Source organism: Mauremys reevesii, linkage group 19 (genome assembly GCF_016161935.1).
Source record: "Mauremys reevesii isolate NIE-2019 linkage group 19, ASM1616193v1, whole genome shotgun sequence".
In the NCBI taxonomy this organism is placed as follows: domain Eukaryota; kingdom Metazoa; phylum Chordata; order Testudines; family Geoemydidae; genus Mauremys; species Mauremys reevesii.
This window is the reverse complement of record NC_052641.1, coordinates 18,960,351-18,982,295: the sequence shown is the minus strand read 5'-3', so window position 1 is coordinate 18,982,295 and position 21,945 is coordinate 18,960,351. Positions and strand designations below refer to the sequence as shown.

General features: G+C 46.4%; 1 protein-coding gene across 1 annotated transcript in view; it reads right to left on the bottom strand.

Annotated features, from left to right (window-relative positions):
- The window catches only part of COL5A1 (collagen type V alpha 1 chain), a 238,371-nt gene that overhangs the window by 106,377 nt on the left and 110,049 nt on the right, over positions 1-21,945 (bottom strand). Inside the window, exons 8-11 of the mRNA XM_039506169.1 lie at positions 16,655-16,819; positions 15,432-15,488; positions 9,374-9,415; positions 8,830-8,892 (exon numbers count right to left, since the gene is read on the bottom strand). Of these exons, the coding sequence (XP_039362103.1) occupies positions 8,830-8,892; positions 9,374-9,415; positions 15,432-15,488; positions 16,655-16,819 (327 nt within the window). The remainder of the gene's footprint in view (positions 1-8,829; positions 8,893-9,373; positions 9,416-15,431; positions 15,489-16,654; positions 16,820-21,945) is intronic.

Genomic DNA, 21,945 nt, shown 5'->3' with positions numbered 1-21,945 from the left:
GCTCCAATGAAGTCAATGCTGCTATGCCGATTTCCAACAGCTAAGGAGTGCTGCAAAGCTTCACACTGCTTGCAAATGCTAATGGAATATGGACGCTGGTCAGGATTTTAGCCCAATTTTTTGGGCCTCCAAATTTGGTCCAGAAATCTCAAAGGATTAGATTTCTGATACTTCCATTGTTGGCCCAAATGTCTGTGAGAAAAGCCTTTCAACTGGTATTTCAGCACTTCTAAACCAGGTGCCACCTGAAACCTAGAAGGAGAAGGGCACCCAAGACCTTCCGACAAACATTTCAGAACCATAACAAAGGTCTGAGACCCAGACGCGGTGCCTGCGAAGCCAATGGACGTTTTAGCATTGGCCTCAATGCTACCCTAAAAGAGGTGCATGGGTGTACAGTCTCAGGGCCAGATCCTCAGCTGGTGTAAATGAGTGTAGCTCCACCTACTTCAATGGAACTTGGAGACAGTATGCTAGCTACGGATCTGGCCTATTATTCTATTTCGTTCTCTATTGCATGGCACAGTGTGTAAAAGGGTAGAAGCATCCGGGGTGTTATCCAACTAATTAACACATTCTCAAAGGAGAAAGACAAAAGAAAACAGCTGTGCATTTGCCTCACAAGGAGCAGAGCGATCTGGAGAAATCCATTGCGCTCTCCTGAGACAGGGATCATGATACGTTTCTCTGCTGAATGGCGGGAAGGATGTTTTCCGGAGCTGGTGTTTGTATTCTCTTCGTGAATGCTTTGGAATTCAGTTCGGATGGCCTGTGACACTCAATAAATCGCTGCCGTCCCCCTGCCGTTTGGCTACATTCATTCACTCGGCATGTTGTTCTTTAATCATCCACTTGTAAAGACACAATGACAGAAAGAAACTGTTCGCACCTTAGGGCCGAGTGCTCAGGAAACACACACAGTTCTGAGAAATAAAGGACTCTGCAGAGAGAGGCATGATCAATGCCCGGCATAAAATCAGGGGAAGGACTGTCTATCAGCCTGAACAAAGCTTCTGAACATGTCTAACCTCGTGGGTGCCAAGAGACGGGTGTTCTTCCTTGTGCTAAGTCCAAGGCAGACTGGCGTGATGTCCCTGATGACAGGTTAATTTATACCTTGGATATGTGGAAGAGCCCTTCCTTGCTCCATTGGCTAAAGCCACATTGTCCAAAGGAGCTCCCTTTCTCCATCAGCTCATTCCAGTTCACAGTTTCTTGGGAACATGGGGATATACTTGGAACCATCTCCCAAATGCCTCTTCTCCTTAAATCCTTCCTTAAGCCTTCTTAAGGTGATCTCCTCACTGGTTGTTCCACGGCTCCCTCCCACAGCTGGAACTCCCCATGGTTTGGGGCAGTGTGACTGGCGGAGCTGCTCTGTAGTGCTTCCTTCAGAGCCATGAGTGGTACCACAGCCATTTCACCCTCGCTCCCCCCAACCCCCCTCCACGCTTAGTCTACAAGGTTTGGCCTCCAGCTTGGGGCAGGGCAGTCTGTGCCATAAGCTTGGTGCCAGTCTCTGAACACTCAAATAAGAAAACAGCAACTCTTAAAGAAAGAGGAAAAGAACCCTTCAAATACAAACACTTTGTTGCGGCACTTAGGGTAAAGTCCTGACCAGGGCCCACGTTCTGGGTGAGCCCTGAGGAACCATTTCCCTGTCCCAGTACCACCCAGCTCTGCCTCTGAATAAAAGCAGGCAAGTCTTCTTAACTGGTCTGCTGGTTGTTGATTGGTCCTTTTTGCCCCTGGTCCTTCTAGGCCTCTGGAGGACTGTCTTGTTTGTCACCTGGTCTGCATGGATTTTCCTTGGATGGGTAGTGTCAGGCCACAGATGCCTCCAGCAGAGGGCAGAGAAAGCCTGATAGACCTCGCCACAGGCAGGCAATGCAGTGCTGAATGAGCAAACCAGAATGATGAATAAAGCAATACCAACATACTAGACAGCACCGTTGGCTTATGTTGATATAGCTGAGTATCACTGATGCATTAGTTTGATGTACTTGGCCGGTCTCAAAAATCTTTCCGTTTCCACGTGTGCCTTATGCTACATCTGTAAAGTTCCACACACGAGTTGTACATAAGAATAATAATGCTAATAATAGGCGAATTAAAGACGATCTGGTCTAACTTGTGGAGAGGATTCAATACATTCCTAGTTGCCTGGCTTTATTAATTCATCACTTTTCTATGCCCAATATGCTGCATACTGTTGGGTTACATTTTGTTTGACACGAAATATTTATAAACAAGTGGAACGTGCTGTCTGCTCCTGAATGCAGAGGCCGCCTTTCGCGCCTGGGTGTGCAGTGAAAAGAGTCAGGGATGTCGTGCCTGCCGGCTCGGCATGGCCATTCAAAGGTAGGCTGGAGAGCCTGCTGTCAATCATAGGGAAGAACAACAGAAATAAGGGCACCCACCCCGCCTTCCAGTCTGCCACACAAATGAATTCTTAGGAGCAGAGGACTGAGGTCACCGTACATGGAGAGGTGATTAAAGAAGTAGCTATGGATAATAAGCAAGGCAATTCATGGCTGCCCTGCAGCTGCACAGATCCCTCACTTGGGGAAATGCCCCAGGGGCAGAATTCCTTCCCTCCCACGTGCGTCTGACAAAGTGGGTATTCACCCACGAAAGCTCATGCTCCAATACGTCTGTTAGTCTATAAGGTGCCACAGGACTCTTTGCTGCTTTTACAGATCCAGACTAACACAGCTACCCCACTGATATTCCCTGCCGGGGGAATTCCAGGGCAATCTCGGGGTGGATGGGGACCAGAAGGGGCTGGCAAAACAGTTCAATGCCCTGATTATTCCTTGACTGCCTCAAGATGCAGGGGACAGGGGCACTTTGATGTGACAGGGCTGTTATGACCTTATCCAGCAAAATGCCCCTATCAGCCCCAGGATTGTGCCCCCTCAGTCACCATGCTGGGCTCTGCACACTGGCTCAGGGATGAATTGTGACCAAAGTCTCTAAAGGGTTAACTTAACAACTCTCTGGCAAGTTCCTGGCTGAGGCCACGCATTGGGGTTGAGATGAGTGGCTGGCTATCGACATTCTATGCACTCCAAGGCATGGATCGATGTGGCACCGCCAGCCCTCATTCTCAATCATGTCACAACTACACAAAATGCTACTATTGTTCCATCAAAAAAATAATACGCCAGGAGTTTAAGTGAGGGGGAGCCTTAACTGGAGCGATTAGGGGAGTGCAGTACCCAGGAAATACCTGCCAGATCCCCTGAGAGTCAGTGTGATAAAGAGTCTTAATTTTCAAAAAAAAGGGTCCAAATTAGCATCATCACCACTCAAATGCCCTGCTACCCAATAATCCATTTAAATCCATCTTAAAACCACAGCAGAGACCCTTCCATTGAGCTCTCCATGGCTGCATTTTGCACGTGCATATCGTGAGGCTGTGAAGTTGATACTGAAGATCTGCAGCCTGGTGGTTACCGCATTTCCCAGTTGGCAGGAAACCTGAAAATGCAACCTCTGTTATGCTGGTGCCTTCAAGCTCAGAGTCTGTCTCAATGGAAGGCAGCCAGGCAACCATCTTGCATTCAAAAATTCCCCTCAATCACATGCTACAGGAAGAAGCTAGGGAGAAGAGTGTGTTTGGAGGGCACTCACTGGAAAGGGAACGTGGAAGTCACCCAACTTTGGAGAAGAGCCACATCATCACAGGGCACATCAGGGGGACACACGAGATTGTTTCTTCTGATTGATCCCAAGAACTTGCAGCAAGGAAACTGGAGGATCAAGCGCATCTGAGGAGGGATTTTGAACACTGTGCATGAGGACAGAATTGCAATGGAGGCCGAAAGAGAAGGCTCATGGGAGTTCACTATAAAAGCGTGCAAACAAAGGAACTGTCTGGCTCAGGCTTTGCTTTGCATCCATGCATGAGATCAAGTCCAAGGAGAGTCATGCCAGTGAAAAAAATGTAGCCATATCTTCTTGATGGTTGTTCCTCGTATCTTGATATATTTCTTCTTGTGTTCTCATTTGTAAACACGTGTGTAGTCATTTCCAGCTGGTGTTCTGGTGCCTGGAGCCAGGCAAGAAGTAGTAATTAAAGGGAAAGGATTTGGATGGAAGAACAGTTGGCCATGTTTTGCACTGATCTGAGCTCCTAGCTTACTGAGCAAAGGAGCCAGCACAGAGCTCATGTACTACTTAAGCCTTTAAAATAGGGTTTAAGGGAGACTTAGGTGGTCCACAGACTTTGTGCTGGCTCTCTGCAAACGAGTGTAATTCCAGCCGTCACATATATCAAGTTTATTCTGGTTTTTCAAATTTTGAGGCATTAAACAAACAAACAAACTGCAAGAACCAGAGCCCTAATAACCAAAACCTCAGAAGGAACTTAAGTGTTAGAATCTATTAACTAGCACAAAGCCTAAGGAAAGGTACTCAAGGAAACCTATTCCCCTTCCCTTGCTCTTATCTGACCAGACCCTTTTTTCTTAGCTTCGTCTGCAACCTTTCTCGGCTTGTCCAGCTAGAATTGAACAGCCCGTAGCTTGGCGTAAAGACAGCTAACAAGATACGTGCACCTGTGCTGAAGCAGTCTCAAGGAATGAAGCAGCCAGCTGTGCTCATGAGACGGGGGAAGCTGGCAGGCGAACGTACGGCCAACATCTGATGTTGGTAGAGAGACAAATACCACAGCGAGGTGGGGAGCAGGTTTGACTGTGATGGCTAGCTGAACCCTATTTGTTTTGTAGCCTTAGTGTGCCAGGGATATACAACTTTGAACTAGAGTGTTTTGTCTGTGGCCTTTTAGACCACCCTGATATTAAGCCTGATTCTAATCCCATTTACACCATGGGTGTAACTCCACAGCCAGCCATTAAGAATACACACTGAAGCCAGATGCCAACTTTTTTTTTTTGCCTAGAGGCAAATGCTCATATAGAACAGTGCAAAAGCAGACGGCCACGGCCTATGGGGATGGGTCTCTCCCCCACCCCCCACCGTACTAGGCGGAAGTTACTGCACCCGATGCCCTTGCAGGGAAGGGGACCCAATTATGCAGCTCTGCTAAGTCGACAGAAGATGTTCTGCACCTGTGCCCGCTTTAGAAATCAGACCGAATGACCTGCCAGAAAAATGCGTTCAAGATTCTAACGAGGAGACTGAGGGAAACGTCTTCTGCTAACCATTCCCGTCCTCATGATGGTATTTGGTATTCACTGGATAACAGTGCTGGAGGGAACAGACACATTAGATATTCTTGCAGCTCTTCCATGGTGTATTGTCACTGCCATTCATCTCTCCTCTAGAGTTACAGAACAGAGTCGGGGAAAACAGAGCATTAACTAGACTCTTCTCCTTTTGTTTCTTGGCAGATTCCAAGACTTTTTTTTTGTTTTGCTACTGAGTTTTTTTGTTTTTTGTTTTGCTCTTTGATGTTGAAAAAGACCCTTGCCATGATTTCGACCTCAACAACGAGCTACAGGCAGAGTCTGTCGTTAGTGCTGTTTTTATTTTTAGGTGAACTTTTGGCATTCATCGAGCTTGCCCATAATAGCACACTTCTGAGCCAATGGCCATCTTCCCCATGCGCACTGTGCCAATCTACCTCTCTCCTGACCTGGAATGCACTCTGTGCGTCTCCAGAGAGGGTCCTGCACACTATGCTATCCATGTACCTCAGGGAAGGCATCTAGAAGGGGCCCAGCTCTGCCTTCTCCAAACTCGAACGTTTTCTCGATGGGATGCAGCTCTCCACCTTGTTTCACCCTCAAGTCTCCACTTAGCGGAGACCGCCAGCTGTGCACTGCGGTGTAGAAGTAGGAGGTGAGCGTGGAGAAATGGCCATACTTGACTAAGGTGAGAACAGTGGTGACGGAAGCCAGGTTTGGACTGCAGACGGGCCAAGAGGTTCAGATGGGGCCAAATCTTCACCCAACCCCAATGTCTGTAGGTTCATAATGGTTCAAAGAGAGATAATCCCCCGTCCCTCCCTGTCTTCAGCCCCTGACTTAACTATGGCTCCCTCTCTCGTAGTCCCCTTCTTCCTCGCTAGCGAGGGGACGAGTCAGACCTCCTGCTGGGAAGCTCTCCCTTAGGTTATCCCGGGTGCCCCTAAACACCCAACCTGATGCTGTAGCTGTCTGGGAGCCCCATCCCCATCCCAGAAGTACCCGTGCCTTTGTGAAATAGCAACACACTCAACAATATTGCAGAAATACGCTCAACTAAGCTAAAAATACCTCTGTTGTGTGGCCATGCACAGTACTGGCACAGGGCCAAATTCCGCTTGCCTCTCACACGCGGGCTGCTGAAATCGATGGGGCGTGAGTACGGTGACAAAGCGGAACCTGCATGCTTGTCCCTGGTGCCAAACGTGTTTAAGCATGCACAGCCAATGTCTGTCACCCACTCGCGGCTGCAGCGTACTGGGGCTGTACGTCTTAATTACAGTGCAAGCATGCAGACTCTACTATAGCTCACGCGTCAGGGTTTTTAAGGTTCAGAACCAAGGGTTCTATCCCTAATTCTGAGTGAATGCATTGTCTGCCTGTCGCGGGGGGGGTAACCCTAAGGGGCGCTGGGCCCAGCATACCGATCAGCTGTGTCCCAGCTGAGACTGCTCAAGCTCAGTGGTTTGAGCACTGGCCTGCCAAACCCAGGGTTGGGAGTTCAATCCTTGAGGGGGCTGCTTAGGGAACGAGGGTAAAAATCTGTCTGTGGGTACATCCTGCTTTGAGCAGGGGGTTGGACTAGATACCTCCTGAGGTCCCTTCCAACCCTGATATTCTATGATTATAAAAGCAAAAACGTAGCTCTGTTGAGGGAGGAGAGAGTTTGGCCTGGCGCAGGATGAAAGGCTCTGGGCCCCTGCAGAAGACCATGGGTGAGAGGGACAGCAAGGCTTATATGTGGAACTTATGTTGAACTATCTTATTGTGTCTGAAGAGTAAACTGTCCCCTATAGGAAGAGTATGAAAAGACTCTGGGCATGACACTGAGTATTTCCTGGTCTGGTGAGGGAGTCCATCAGGCTACACCGTAGTCCGTGGCAACAGATTTGTTCCTTACATGCAGGCCAAACAAGAGAAACAGGCTGGATTTTAATGCACTGCGTTAGGAGATTACTACTTTTCCTCTTCTGCTCCATTCAGGAAAAGTCCCTCTATAAGCCTAACAGTCTAAAATTAAAGTATTGCTTACACTTCTTCAATGGAAAAAAAACCCCATTTCCTAATGATATTCACTTTTTCCCTCCTAAAAGCTTTCAGCTTGGAAACGCAGTGATTTATTTACTCCGGCCTATGAAATCAGATTCCTGCCGAGGGACTGTTCTAATTCCAGCAGCTTGAGTCTGGCTGTTACAGTAGTTAGGTTCTAGTGACCTCATTTCAGGCCTTCAGAGAAACAAAAGCACGTCGTGGTACTCCAAATCCTCCACTAGGTGTCAGGCCTAAATTAACTCTACAGACACTGCCCGCTGCATTGTGTATGCAGAAGCAGGAGTTTGTTTCAGCACAGCAACTGTACATGTGACTTCTTTGCTGTTTAATTTCCTCCTACTGGGAGAAAAATAGCATTTAACTGTGGCTGCGTGATTCAGAGGCAAAGAAAACAAAGCAGAAATGAAAATATATTTGCACGGTGGCCGTTTGGGAGCCTCAATTTCAGGCGGCCCTAATCAGAAACCGGGGGCTTGATTTTCAGAGGGGCTGACCACCTAGAGACATCCTGGATCTCAGCTGGCATTGTGGGTGCTCAGCACTTTCTGAAAATGAGGCTGTAGGTGTCACAAGTTGGACACCAAAATCCAGGAGCCTTGAAAACGCAAATAAAATGTATCAGGGACAGGAGAGTATTTTGCCCAGCAACGAATTTAAGCAAAATAATAAATAATAATAATAAAGGAAACCACCTAACAATCCGATTGACAGAGAATGCAGGTCAGCTGCTCGTGCCTGTCAGTAAGGCAGAAGCTTCTCCTAATAGAAAGACACAGTACTGTAGGAGAAGGATCTTCATATTGGAGGTAATTTGAAAGAAAACAAAACCATTCTACAAGAAGGAAAGCACATTCCTGTTATAGGCTACAAAGTGAAATCCACTGAAACCATGGAGCTCCTGTGAGAAAGAAACACCATCCATTGCAGGAGCGGTGGATATTTTTTGCTCCTAACAGGTGGATTGTTTAATTAAGGCTCCAGGTCTGAACTTAATTCATACTTTTCCTGTGCTAGAAGACTTTTGTGTGTTTGAATGAAAGTTTTTCACACCAACAGTCAGCTCCTGCATCTTCTGAATCCTGCAGTGAAACCTTAATTCTGTATCTATAGCACTGCACAAACTTTCTGAGGCGGCAGACCTGCCATAATGCAGAAAACATTGCCTGCGGTCCAGTATCTCAGACAGGCTGCACTTGCCTACTGAATAACTCTCAGACACATCCCTCACTTGCCCTCCGATTATTACTGAGACACAGCATAATTACCTGTCACACAGGAATAAAGGATGTGGAGAGATGTCAAAGGGTTTCTTTACACTAGGCTTCTTTGTAAAATCTTGAGTTAATTGGTTGCCAAGTAACTTGAGGTCATTGACACATTTGTAAAGGCTAGTGTGGACACTCCCCGAATGTTTGTTCCAGGTTCAAACATCTGTTCTTTACCCCAGGCTGGGTTCTGCTAGGCTTACAACTTCTCCCCCTTTCGAGGCAGAAGGGCTAAAGTGCAAGAGGCGGTTGTTTTCAAGTACCACTAAGACCTGTTATGTTTTACACCCCAGGTCACATTTTAAAGCTCCACAGTGAACGACAGCCACAGCCAGAGAATGTACATCCATTATACTTACTCTCTCGCCGGGGTCACCCAGCGGACCCACAGGCCCAGTAGTTCCCGGAGGTCCTGGAAGACCCTAGTATGGAAAAGACAGGGCAAAACATTAGGTAATAAAGGAAAACAGGCTGTTATTTGTGTGAGCGTGCGTGCACAAAGGAAAGAAACAGAATTGGAGCTGCCTGTTTATTTTAGCAGACAGGGGCGGCTCTAGATTTTTTGCCACCCCAAGCATGGCAGGCGGGCTGCCTTCGGCGGCTTGCCAGCAGGAGGTCCACCGGTCCCATGGCTTTGGCGTACCTGCCGCCGAACTGCTGCCGAATCCGCGGGACCGGCGGACCTCCCGCAGGCAAGCCGCTGAAGGCTGCCTGACTTCCGCCCTCGCAGGGACCGGCAGGGCGCCCCCCGCGGCTTGCCGCCCCAGGCAGGCCCTTGGAGCACTGGTGCCTGGAGCTGCCGCTGTTAGCAGAGTAAAAGTGACCCTGAACTGCTCTGATATCCAGGTATGGCATATGGAAGCAATAGAGCCCAGAGAAGTGTTAAAAAAAACCCTGACTTACAGCTGGGCCTTCGGGACCGGATGGCCCTTCGATGAGCATGCCCTGGAAAACAGTAAGAGAGATTGGTGATTAGCATGGCACATCCCCAACGTGACTTCCGCAGTGGAGCTCAAAAGTCAAGCCCGTCTTGTCTGTTCTTAGCTCATCCAGTCTTTTGCTGCTCACAAGCCCAACAGGTGTTAGCGCATCCCGGTGCTGAGCTGCTTCCACATTGTTACAGCGGAGTCTGTGTCCATTGCCGTTGGCACACTACATCCTGTGCACTGAAAAGCAAAACTGTCAACCAGTTCAGCCCGGGCTGGGCATGAATTAAAGTCTTGCCCCTAACCACCACACCAGAATCACACTAGGCGAGAGTGAGAGGAATCCTCTCTCATCTTAGTCCAAGATCAAGCACATGAAAAGCCTTGCACTGTGTCCTGAAGGCCAGAAAAACCAAGGTCTGCTGGAGTGAGTTTTGCAGCCGACGATCCCTTCGCTCGGAATGCTGTCCCTAGTTCCAATCAAATTCTAAGGCATTTCCAGCGGTCTTTAAATGTCTTTCCCTAGCAGGCTTTATGCAGAGATTTACTGAGTGAACCTACAAGATCATTGTGTGGGTACCACGCCAGGGTAATGTTATCTCATTGTTTAAAAAAATAAATATTTTGCTCTTCCTTTAAATCATGGGTATGGTGTACTCAGTGGAGTTGGGTTTCTTTTAATGTGGGGGGGGGGAAGAGAAGACGGGAAAGAAACTTTCCAATAGAACAGTCAGAGGCCTATAGGAAAAGGACCAGGAACACAGGTTTGGAAAGATCCATGGATCAAGCTCTACCCTTCCATCACTGGACCACTGACCAAGTTCAACGTAATCCAACAAGGTGTCCATATTCCAAGCAGCCCGTTTCACCTCTCGCCGGCTAATTTGTAGCCAGCAGAGTCATTTCTCCTACAGGATGAAATCAGCCCATAAAAGTCAGCAAATGTCAAATTGACTCAGTCAGGAGAAGCCTGGGAAGGAGCCAGCCCAGCGATCGAGTTACACTTCCCCCTCAGAGGAGGGTGATCTCCCCAGGTCAGGGTTGAAGCTAAGGCCAGTCGGTGGAGCAGAGCCGGTGAAAGTGTGGGCTGACGTCAGCGCAGCTGCCTATGTCCTGCGCACTGGAAAGTGCTGAGTGGAGTTAAGCAGTCAGGGTACATGCAGCAAACAGGGAGTCCTGCCCCAACACCTGCACTTCTTCAGCCCTCCCCGGCCAGGAGAGAAAACAGATCACACTGTATTGCCAACTACCATGACAGCTCCCCCAGTGGGATACCAGCACGTACACATACCCTCTGCAGCCATATCCCTTGGCTAGCACAAGGAGTTTTTATACTACTGCTACCCATTTCTAGCTGATTTAAGGGCTGGTTTATGGATTGTTTGGATATATGGAGGGGACAATTCTCTGTTGATTTAATAGGGGAAAGTCCAGTGAAATCAATGCAATCATGCGGATTTACATTAGCGGAGAATTTGGTTCATGGACCTTATCCTACAGCAGTTTAACACCGTCGTTCCACTGACTGCAGTAGAGTTACTCCCGATTTACATGGGTGTGAGAAGAGACTCATGCATGGCCCTCATTTGTCCTGAGTTAGGACAGTGAGATTTTCCCCCCTGGATGGAAGGGTAAGTGGGGGGACGGAGGGGGAATAGCTGAGCTGTCTGAAACTGATTAGCACAGCTGCAGAATCTGGAGGACATGTTGCCGCAGGCTTTTCAGGAGATGTGCCCACGCGTTTCATGGCAACGGGTGAGGTGCAGAAAAATAGAACAGAGGTTAAATACTGGGACAAGGCTGGTCACCCTAAGAGCAACGTGGGCAATGGGAGGACCTGCCAAGGGATGGAAGGAGAAAATAGCTCCGGTACCCAGGATGAGTGAGCAGGGTGAAAACCTACCAAGACCACAAATTCCTTGCTCGCTCTTTCCTGGTGTGCAAGGAGGTGGGAGCTGTTCCTTGCCTCTGATCCATCCTGGGTGAAGCAATGCAGGTTTGAAACACTTGGCCTCAGTGTGACAAGCAGAAGCAAGGGGCTTTGGTGGTGTAATTTGGACTGATGAACAATTCATACGGAAGCAGTATTACTGCTAACAAGGGCTGAATCCGGATGTGCTGGGAGACTAGAGGCCTTAGGAAAACTCTTCCTTTCTGGACAAGGAGCATAGGACGGAGTATGAGCTCTTTACCTGGAGCTCCGAAGAGATGCTTTGAGTGTGACCTGGCTTCCAGTCAGTGCACCTGAGCCACAAGGGGCCATGATCTACAGGCTAAAGGGTATATCCGCCTAGCGCGCAGAGATGTCACCAGCATGATCTAGCTCTGGACACTCTCTGTTTTCCCTTAGTTCAGATGAACCGTGGGCAATAAGTTAAGTGAGTAGGAGGCAGATGAAACACGCCCAGCATATGGACCCTCATTGAGCCAATCTCTTCACGTTGCCCCAACCAAGGCTCCCCAGTCCTGACCTGTGCAGGGAGAGGACAGTTCAGTCTTTATGGTCTACGTTGCTATTGGCCGCCCTCTGCTGAGACTGCTGACAAGGGACCAGTTAGGGTGGAGATTTCAGATTCCCTGCTCTCTGGGAACGATGGGCAGAAAGCGCTGGCTAGTTTTGAAAAGAAGGGAAGGGTAGTTGTAAGTTATAAAACAAAAACCTTGCAAAGCGGTGGGCTCACAGGAGCCCCTAACTGCACCCTTCCTCCCAGGGTCCATTTCCTTTGAGAAACTGGACCAATTAAAGCACCACCCATCTGCCTGTCTGGCAGCTCCGGAGCCTAGAACAGTCCCCAGACCTCCACCTCCGCTCAGTGCTGATAAACTCCCCTCAGCTCTGCAGAGAGTCATTGCCCATATAAGGAGCCCCACGACCGTCAAGAGCTGCCGGGTGCCAGATTTATGTGGGAAATACTTGAAGCTGTCTCCTCAATGGCCACGGTGCCGAGAGCTCTGCTTCCCACAGCCAATCACCGAGGCAATGGAGGCCCTTCAGAGAGGAAGGCCTAATTAACCTATTCCTGATACAGACAGCCTGGGCATCCTCCCACATTTATCCGTTTGTTTATGTTGGGCTCCGGCTGTGGGGACATCTGGAAAGTCTCCTCAGCGAGAAATTCCAATGGTTTCCATTATCCGTGCAACGCGACAAGGCAGGGGAGCAGGAGACAGGCTGTGTGATGGGAGGGACATGCAGGGGAAGAGGAGGGGGCGTGGGATGGAATAAAAACTCTGGCTTGTGAAGCGTGAGCCACAGATTTGGGAACCCCATTCTGCTCTGACTGAATCCAGTGCCAAAGCTCCTGTTGGCTTCCGCGGGGGCAGGGTTCGGCCCCATGGCCTGGCTTCATAAGATGGCAAAGTGGTGTGAGAAAGTTGTTCCTAATTTGTTTTCACCCATTTGCATGAAGTCATTCCTGTCTATGTCTCAACTCCCTCCTCATCTCAAAGCCTCCCTTCTTTCCCCCACTCCCTTCTCGGTGCCCTTCCATTGCTAGAAGATGAAGGGTATCGCTAGCAGCTTTCCAATTTTGCATCCATGCCAACAGCCATCCCTTCTGGGCAGTCTCATAGCAAAGGAATTTGCAATGCCCTGCGTAAAGGGACACAGACACGGGGAGTTCCTCAAGTTAATCTGAAGGGATGAAAATAAAACAGGGCTGTTTTAATTTACTCGCTTCCATCTGAAGAGCCCAAGCATTTTAAGAAAGGTATTATAATTTCTGCCTGTTTTATAGAGTGGGGGAGGGAAAGGTCAGATGTCATCCTAAGTGTCAACATTTGCCATCAGTTACCATAATGTGGCATCTTAGGCCTCGTTTTCACTAGAAAACTAGGTGGGTTTAACTAAGTTGGTTGAGGTGTTTCACACCCTTGGTGTGGCTTTGTTAAACCAACTTAAGTCCCCATGCAGACAGCAGCTAAGTCGGCAGGCGATGGATACCTGTGGAGATGGGAGAACCCCTCCCATCGGCGGAGGTAGTGTCTGCACCGAAGCACTACAAAGGCACTGCTGTGTCGCGGGTGTTTTAAGTGTAGACAAGGCCCTTAGTCACAGTTCAGAGAGGAAGAGAGATTTGCCCAAGGTGACAGAGCGAGTCTCTCTTCTGTTTGGCTTTGCTCTAAAGTTGTACAACAATGAACAACAGAATCCAGGAGTCCTGACTCCCAGATCCCTGCCCTCACGCATCTCCTGGAGACCTTGAGTGTTAATGCTGCCTTTGCCAGCACAGAAACTATTAGCTGGAGGGCACCATTAGACTCAAGACTGTGCTGTCCCGCTGCCTCCAGCAAGTGTCAGCACTGAGTAAGGATTGAAAGACAGATGGACTGAAAGAAAGGAAGGAAAGTTCAGAGGAATTCTTCCCCCGCCCCGCCGCCGCACCCCCACAATCCAGCAGCTCCGAGCTGAAGAAAGTGCCTTTGCTAAAGAGAAAGAGCACAACGAATCTGCATTTCTCTCAGCTAAACGGGAACCAAAAGAAGAGAGAAAAGGCAGCATTTGGTCTTGTTTATTTTCTGGCAATGGCTATATATGCTCCAGTGTTTTGAAACAGCTAAGGCAGCCAAATTCTTTCTGGATGATTACACTTAACTATTTTGTTCACTCTGTAACATTTCAGATTGGACGGGGCAGCCTGAGTTTAAGCAGGTTCCTCCTTCCCCCCTGTATTTTAACAGAGCTTTCCACACCTCAGTTAGACAAACTGTCCATTTTGTTCCCTTGTCCGCAGAACGAAAGCAGGGCCCAGAAAGGAAGGAATTGACTTGGAGGGTTGGGAATGCTTTTTAAAAGCAGTGGTTCTGGGTGTCAAACCCTCCCCTCTCCCTCCGGGAAAGGATCACGCAGGAGAGAAACAGAGGAAGGGCAGAAAAAAACTGACTCCAAGAGATAGGAAGTGTTGTCCCCTCTTCGGGCCCTGTGTTGGCATTCTGCCAATGAAAAATGAGGTTAATTGAGTTACTGGTCTGCAATGAGTGTGTGCTTGGCCTTTCGGAGACTCAGGCGCAAGATGAACGGTGGTAACTGAAAGGATCCGAATACCCGTGGGTCTTTCCTGGGGGTGGGGAGAGGGATGCAAACACGGAGGCAAGTTGAGATCTTAAACTGCACTTATGGATGGGAAAGGGGCTATGTAATAATAGTTCCGTTTCCTGTGAACCTTTCAACCAGAGCTCACAACAACCAGTTGTTCCTCCAGTTAATCCCACCAAGGCAAGACACCATGTGGGCGGGACAACTGAATTCCAGTCCGTTTCATGTGACATCAGTTAAATTGTTAGCTAACCTCTGATGACACAGGGACTGGATTTTCAAAAGGCGTTGAGCACGGACATTTCTTCTTAAAGCCAAGGGAAGCTGCAGGTTCTCAGAAGCTCGGAAAATAAGGGCAAGAGACTTTATCAGTGGTGATGCTGTAAAAACCCAAAGAACCCAGCTTGATTTTCAGGGTAGCTGGGGTGGGCTGTAATTCAAACCGACAACTAAGTAAAAGCCATTGGAGTCCTAAGACAGGCTCTTGCTATTTCACTTGTACATAACACTGGTAAAAAAAAAAAATTTGGCCAAAGAATTGTTACAAACAAAAATAGCTGTTTTGGGTGGGAGAGGGGAGAAAAGGAGCAAATGGAAAATTTTAATTTCTTTCCAAATTATCCCTATTTCTTAAAATAACCCCCCCAAAATCACTTTCTATTTTTATTTTAAAAAATCCAGAAAATTTCTACCAGAATTTTTTTTTCATAAAATGAAAACTTTTCAATTTCTTTTGAAATTATTTCATGGAAAATACTGACCATTTCTCTACGAGCTGCGGCTGTGGGCATGAGATGTGACTACAGAACATGCAGGCCTATGACTGTTTTTCAGTTCCATAGACGAGGTCGGGGAGGTAATCTCTTTTATTGGACCAACTTCTGATGGTGAAAGAGAGACGCTTTCGAGCTACACAGAACTCTTCTTCAGTACCATACAATTCCATATACACATTCCCACCCCCGAAGAAGAAATCTTTGTAGATGAAGGGCATTCTTACCGGTTCAATTATTGCAGGCTCTCCCTTCTGTCCTTTCTCACCTCGTGGGCCACCAATCTGTATCACATAATAGAAACACAGGCAGTGAGATAAACAAAGAGGATATAAACTTGCTGTCTCAATTGGATTCAGACTGGGAACCAGTAACATGATCAAGATGCAGTCAGCAGAGCCCATACCACCCAAGGACTGAACTTGATGCAGATGGGTGCAGAAGACACATATTAAAAAAGGAGAAAAGATTAATTTTGTTACTATCTAAGGTTCTGTTCCATCTCTCTAGTGCACAGCAGTTTCAGAGGTCAGCTATATGTAGGGAATTATTACCTTCATATGCGGCAGGATAAATTAAGGTGACCTAATCGTGGGCAACTTTTCAATCAATTTTTTATCTTTTTTTAAAATAAAATGCTCTAGTTCAAACAGGAATTATTTGGGGGAAGTTCTATGGCCTGTGTTACGGTGAAGGTCAGATTAGATGATCACAGTCATCCCTTCTGGCCTTGGAATCTACAAGTTTGTCTACACCAGGGGTGGCTCTAGCTTTTTTGCCGCCCCAAGCACGGCAGGCAGGCTGCCTTCGGCGGCTTGCCTGCGGGAGGTCTCCGGTCCCGCGGATTCGGCGGCTTGCCTGCGGGAGGTCCTCAGTCCCACAGATTCGGCGGCTTGCCTGCGGGAGGTCCACCGGTCCCGCAGCTTCGGCATACCCGCCGCCAAATTGCCACGGGATCAACGGACCTCCCGCAGGCACACAGCTGAAGGTAGCCTGACTGCCACCCTCACAGGGAACGGCAGGGCACCCCCCGTGGCTTGCCGCTCCAGGTGCCTGGAGCCGCCGCTGGTCTACACAGAAACACTCCGGAAAATTAATCCAAATTATCTTTTAAAGGGGATTAGTTAAATCACATTACATTTCTATATGGACACACTTTTTCAGAATTTAAGTGGCCTTAATTTGGTTTCGCTTAATTCAATTTAATTTATTTAAAATTCATACCTTTAGTTAATTCAGATTAATTTTTCTCAGTGCTCCCATGTAGACAAGAACTTGGAATCTAATGGGCCTTTTCCTTTTATAACTCCTACATATTACCTGGGGGAAGTGTAAGGGATTGAGGAAGTAGGTCGAGGTTTCCTGCCCCTCCAAAAGCTGAAAAACTGGGCTAAGAAAGCAGCTGGAAAGAAATTCAGAAAGGGTCTGGAGTCAGAAAGTCTTCTATTACCCCTTCATACTCTGTTTCTTGGTTAGCAGGCATTCCTGGCCCAATATCAGGAGACACAGTTCGGTCATAGTAGTTATCGTAGTAATTCCCATCATACTCTTTTATTGTCTCTTCAGTAAAGTCTTTATCTTGGTCGTCTCCCCCTTGACTCGTTTCCACCTCGGCCTGAAAACAAGAACAGCAGCATGTGTCAGACAAAAGAGACCGCTAACCCAACGCATGCTCTAAAAACTAAGGGGAGGAGTCTAGTGAATCCCCCAGATAGAGAGGACCAGGAGTGGATAAGCTTTAGGATAATGGCCCAAGTAAATACAAATACAAAGCAATAATGAAAGAATGTTTAGTAAAGTAGCACCTACAGGCTTCCAGGGCCCACCAATGGACTCCTTCAAAGGGACTTGCAAGCAGGATTACAGATATAAAATGCTACACCCATATGGAACTCAATATGACATTTCCCCCGGATTTCCCATATGCTTCATGAAATGTATTGCATGTGTAAAATACCCTAGGTGAGAAACCACACAGAATATGAGCAATAACACATGACAAGAAGTTCCAGACATTCCACATTAAGAGGCATGAGGCTAAATGCTCAAACCCTAATTCATTCCAAACCCCAGATAGCCCAGTCTCCAGGTTAACAAGCAGAGAAATTTACATCTGGTCCCATATCTAAAATTCATACTGAAACTGAAATTTATCATTATGAATCCCAGATTTTACAAAGACACCCCCCCTGCAAATTTTTGGAAAAATCAAGGTTTCCCTATACTAGGATCTTCCATTTGCTCACTCCCAAACTGATCTTGGATCCAACATTACAGTTATGCTTGTTCCAAAAGCAGAATTTTGAATATTTGCACTTAGGCATCTGAGAGGGTACTATTCATTCGTTAGCACACATTTCTCCCTACCCAAATAACTCCCTCTTCTGATTCCTAAGAGGAAATATATGCAATGGTTCAGCAAACGAGGACATCTAGACAAAGCATCAGAATTTCCTTGCTTCTGGCCAACCTTGTGTGCAACAATGATATCATAGTCCTGTAATTTCTGTAACCTCCAGGCCAACTGTCCCATGGCATTCTGGAATCTAAAGAGCATTGTAAAGAAGTATGTCTGTTCTGAGCACAGATTTTTCTCCCATGCAGGTTATGATGAATGTGGTCCATGGCTTTAATTACTTCTAACAGTTCAGAGAGAACTTATTTCACCACCAGAAAGGAAGAATTTAGAGCTGCTGTAATATGCCACCATCAGTTCCAATCCTTGTTCTTGGGCCAAAACTGCTCATATTCCATAAGCACGAGCATCTGTGTCTAATCTGAAAGGGGTTTTAAAACATGGGTAAGCTAACACTAACACAGTGAAGTGCCTTTTTAACTCTGCAAAGGCCAAGTATTCGTCAATGAAATCACAATTTAGCTACCACACTCGGGTTTTCTTTTCTCACTTAACATATGCACATTCTGCTATGTTGGCAAACCCAGAAATGAAAACAGAGTCCTAGAAAATTCTATATATCTGTGAGCCAGAAGGAATTTAGCCACTTCTGCACCACCTCTTCCCAGTGGAAATTTCTTTCTCACTGATCAGCTGACCAGAGCATTCTCTTAACAAGAGCTCACATTTCCCTAGATTCAGTTTAACCGTAATTCTTCAGACATTCGAATCTGTTGCTTGCCATAAACACATAACATCCTAACTGGAAGACCTTCTTGTTTGAAATTTAAAATGCTATAAACTCAAACACTGAAGTCTTCATATTTTTTCCATTAAAAAAAATCATCAATTTGCTTGAAAAAGAAGCAACATTTTTTGAAATTTTTGACAGAGGAGGGGTTCAGTGTGAAAAATAGACATTTGGGAAAATTTGGAGGGGAAAAAAAAAACCTCAAAAAATCTGGGTCACAAGTTGGCCTGAAAAATATCACCCAAAAGTTAGCGAATTTCTTTTGTCACTTTCAAAGAGCCTCATTCAAACCAGATTTTCCACCACTCCCTTTGTTGGAAAATTATGCAGATAAGAATTTGAAATTGTGACACCTGCCTCCGGAGGAGGAGAACAGCTTGCTCCCAGCAGAGCAGTCATCGAACAAAGCATACTTTTACCTAGTTCCCATCTTTCACAGGCGTATTTCTCCATACTGAATGTTCAGAATTGCTTTGCTGGAAGTTATCACATAGTTATTAGCCACGATGAAATCTAAAGCCAATATGAGTTCATTGACTAAATCCGCTTCCAAAAGCCCATGCTCAGACTCCAAAAGTTTCATTCTTATAAACCCAAGTTACCCCGTTTGTGAACTGCTGCTAGTTCTCCAATCACAGTGTCCATCTGAGTCCAATTTTATAATACCTATCCCCCAGCATTAACAACAGGCCTGGTCTAATGTTCACAGCACACGTTTCCTGATCTTATTAAAGGGCTGTGACAGGAATTTAGGAATTGCCATACTGGATTCAGACCAGCATCCCGTTTCCAACAGGGGCCAGTACCATCTGCCTCAGGAAAAGAAACTTCCAGTAGATGGGGAGAGTGGCCAATAAATCCCACAAACTCCCATATTATTTCAATGTTTTACTTCTGTATTCAACAGCCGGCAAACTGCCCTTTTCTGCTGTTGAAAGGTCGAATCCAGCCACCTCTGGCTGTAAACAAAAACTGTGCAGCTACTCCATGTTTTGCGCCTTAGGCTGAGTGCCATTCTGGTTCTTGAACTGGGTGAAGAGTGATCATTACATCACGAGTGATGGCAAGGCTGGACTGAATGTCTGACAATTCGTCACAGGACCAGGACTTGAGAGACGTCTCCTCTAGTCTTTGTGCTGCTGCTGCTGACATTCTGTGCGTCAAACTGAGCATGATGTGTTTTCAAACCTCTCAGCTGTTCCTTGTCTCCAACCTGAATCCCATTTCTCGTCACAAAAATTAGGTACAGATTTAGGCTTCAAGATTGCAGGGCCCCATTTCCACCTCTCCCATGAGCAGGTTGGTGTGCTGCTGCATTGCATTGGAAATTCAAATCCTTCAAAGTCCATGCTGGCAGGTAGGGCCTATGGCTTCCACCCACTGATTTTAATTTTCAAGTGATCTCTTGGTCACCAATAAACTGGTATGTTGTTCACTTATTTGGCATGCCTACCTTGGTCTGAAGATATGCCAGACACATTAACCTACAAAAGTCCTCTCCTTGCTCTGATGGATTTTCCTTGTTCTTTCTTCCTTGGCTTTAAACAAACTTGGATCAACTCAGATTGGTAGATATCCCGAACCTCACATTAAGGGCCTTTATCAGGTCAAGATAACTCATTCTCTTCTCTGGTTTATTCCAGCTGCATCATTTGGTCTGATCAGTTTAAGCCAGCTGTTAAGCCTGCTGACTCCCTGTTCATTTTGTCAACCATTCATTTGCATCAAGCTATTAAATTGGAGAAAATAAACCTCTCAGGAACCTGCTTTTTCCCTTCTAACACTGAATGCTTCCGTGCAGTCCAAGCACGGACTGGCCACTCTCCGTTTCACCTTCCCGTGTGTCCTGCAGAGCATCCTGGAGTTAGCGCTTAGGCACAAAGTCTTAACATGTTTCCTTACCTGAAGCTTGTTTCTTTTCTGATTCCAGATCCTAACAACCAAATTGGTCTCTGAGCTTTTCATTTCCTCATCCAAGCATTTTCCAAAGTCATCAGATCCCATCTCTAGCTTCTCTCCTAGAGAGTTCTAGTTGAGCCAATGAATTCTGGCTGTTTTATATTTCCTGGAAAACCTTCTCACCTATTTGTTTGTTCAGATGCTCAGTTCCTCAGCACATTTTACCAGGCCATTGTATCTTTTCAGGCAGCCTCGCTTTCCTCCTCCACTGCATTTTTTTATTCCCAATTGATTGGATTTGATCTCTGCCTTGAGATTTTCCTTCATCTGTTGCTGGCTCCTCTCCTGTCTTGCTACAGCTGCTTGGATCTCCATTTGGCCAACTTCCATGACACCTTTTAATTTATTCTGGGAAGCATCTATGCCCAACTTTAATTCTCGTGGCCAGCCTTTGCTCCCTCTTTGACACCTTTCTCTGCTTCCCAGAGAGGTGTATTTTCTTTTGACAGTATGACAACTAAATTCTCCCTCTCTATTCAAGAAGCAACCAAAATCTCTGCCAGGTCTCCTGGGAAATATTATCCCACTACTGACATTGGTTGTCAAGGCTTCTGGGCAGAGAGGAAGTCCAGAAGAGGGTTATTTCCTCGTTGAGAGAGAAATTTAGTAGGCACAGACATGACACTTCTAGTCTAATTTGATGACAACACCAATAGGGACCCATCTGAACATCAATATTCGATAGTGAGGGCAGGGCACATGTTAAATATGGAACATTCACAGATGCAATCAGGAAACAACCCAAATTGCTCCAGAAAGCAGCTGTGTTCAAGCTTACAGCCAACCTTTCTTGTACCTGCCTCTGCCCATTTGGACAAAACGTGACAGACGGACCCCTCTGAGATAATAGGTGCCATGAAATGAGACATCACAAAACTGATTGTCTATATTACCTATTGTCTATATTAGCCAATTACCTATATTGGCTATATTACCGAAGTGTCTATCAAGGCCTGTCCAGTAACTCACCTGGTTATTGCTAGAATGGGTCAGGACAACAAGGAAACAATTTTGGAAAAAAATTATAATATTACCCTTTAAAGTTTGAAATTTTTAAGATTCAAATATTTCAAACAGTGACACAGCTAGCTACAGAACAGAGAGGGATTTTTTTTTTAAATTTCAAATTTTTCAAATTTCTACCAGCTTTAGATAGTTGTCATTGGGTTGCTCTGCAGCAGGGTTTTGTTGGTTTTGTTGAACTTCTGGGATGGCGGTTTCCCTCCATATCTCAGTTAATTTATTTTTGGGAATGTTGTAAGAATTTCCACATGCCTGTATATTTAACAGAAACCGGCCAAAAAATGGTGACAATTTTTCACAACAAACAAATGGGATGAAACTGTAGAATTTGGGAGAGGGAGGAGAATAGACCTGCTTGAATATTAACTAACATATAGGGAGTGCAATACATTTAAACCAAAACCTAGAGAGAGAGGGTCACCAGAAAATGTAATCACTTCGCAGCATGTTTATTGTGGAAGCCTGAATCTCACCTTACTATTAGCACAGCTGTTAGGAAAATGTAACATTCATAACCATGAGAAATTTTGGCATTTCAAAATGAGCTTCCATTCCAAATGGGAACAAAAATTTGAAATACTGAAAAATTTCACAGAATTGAACTAGAAATGTC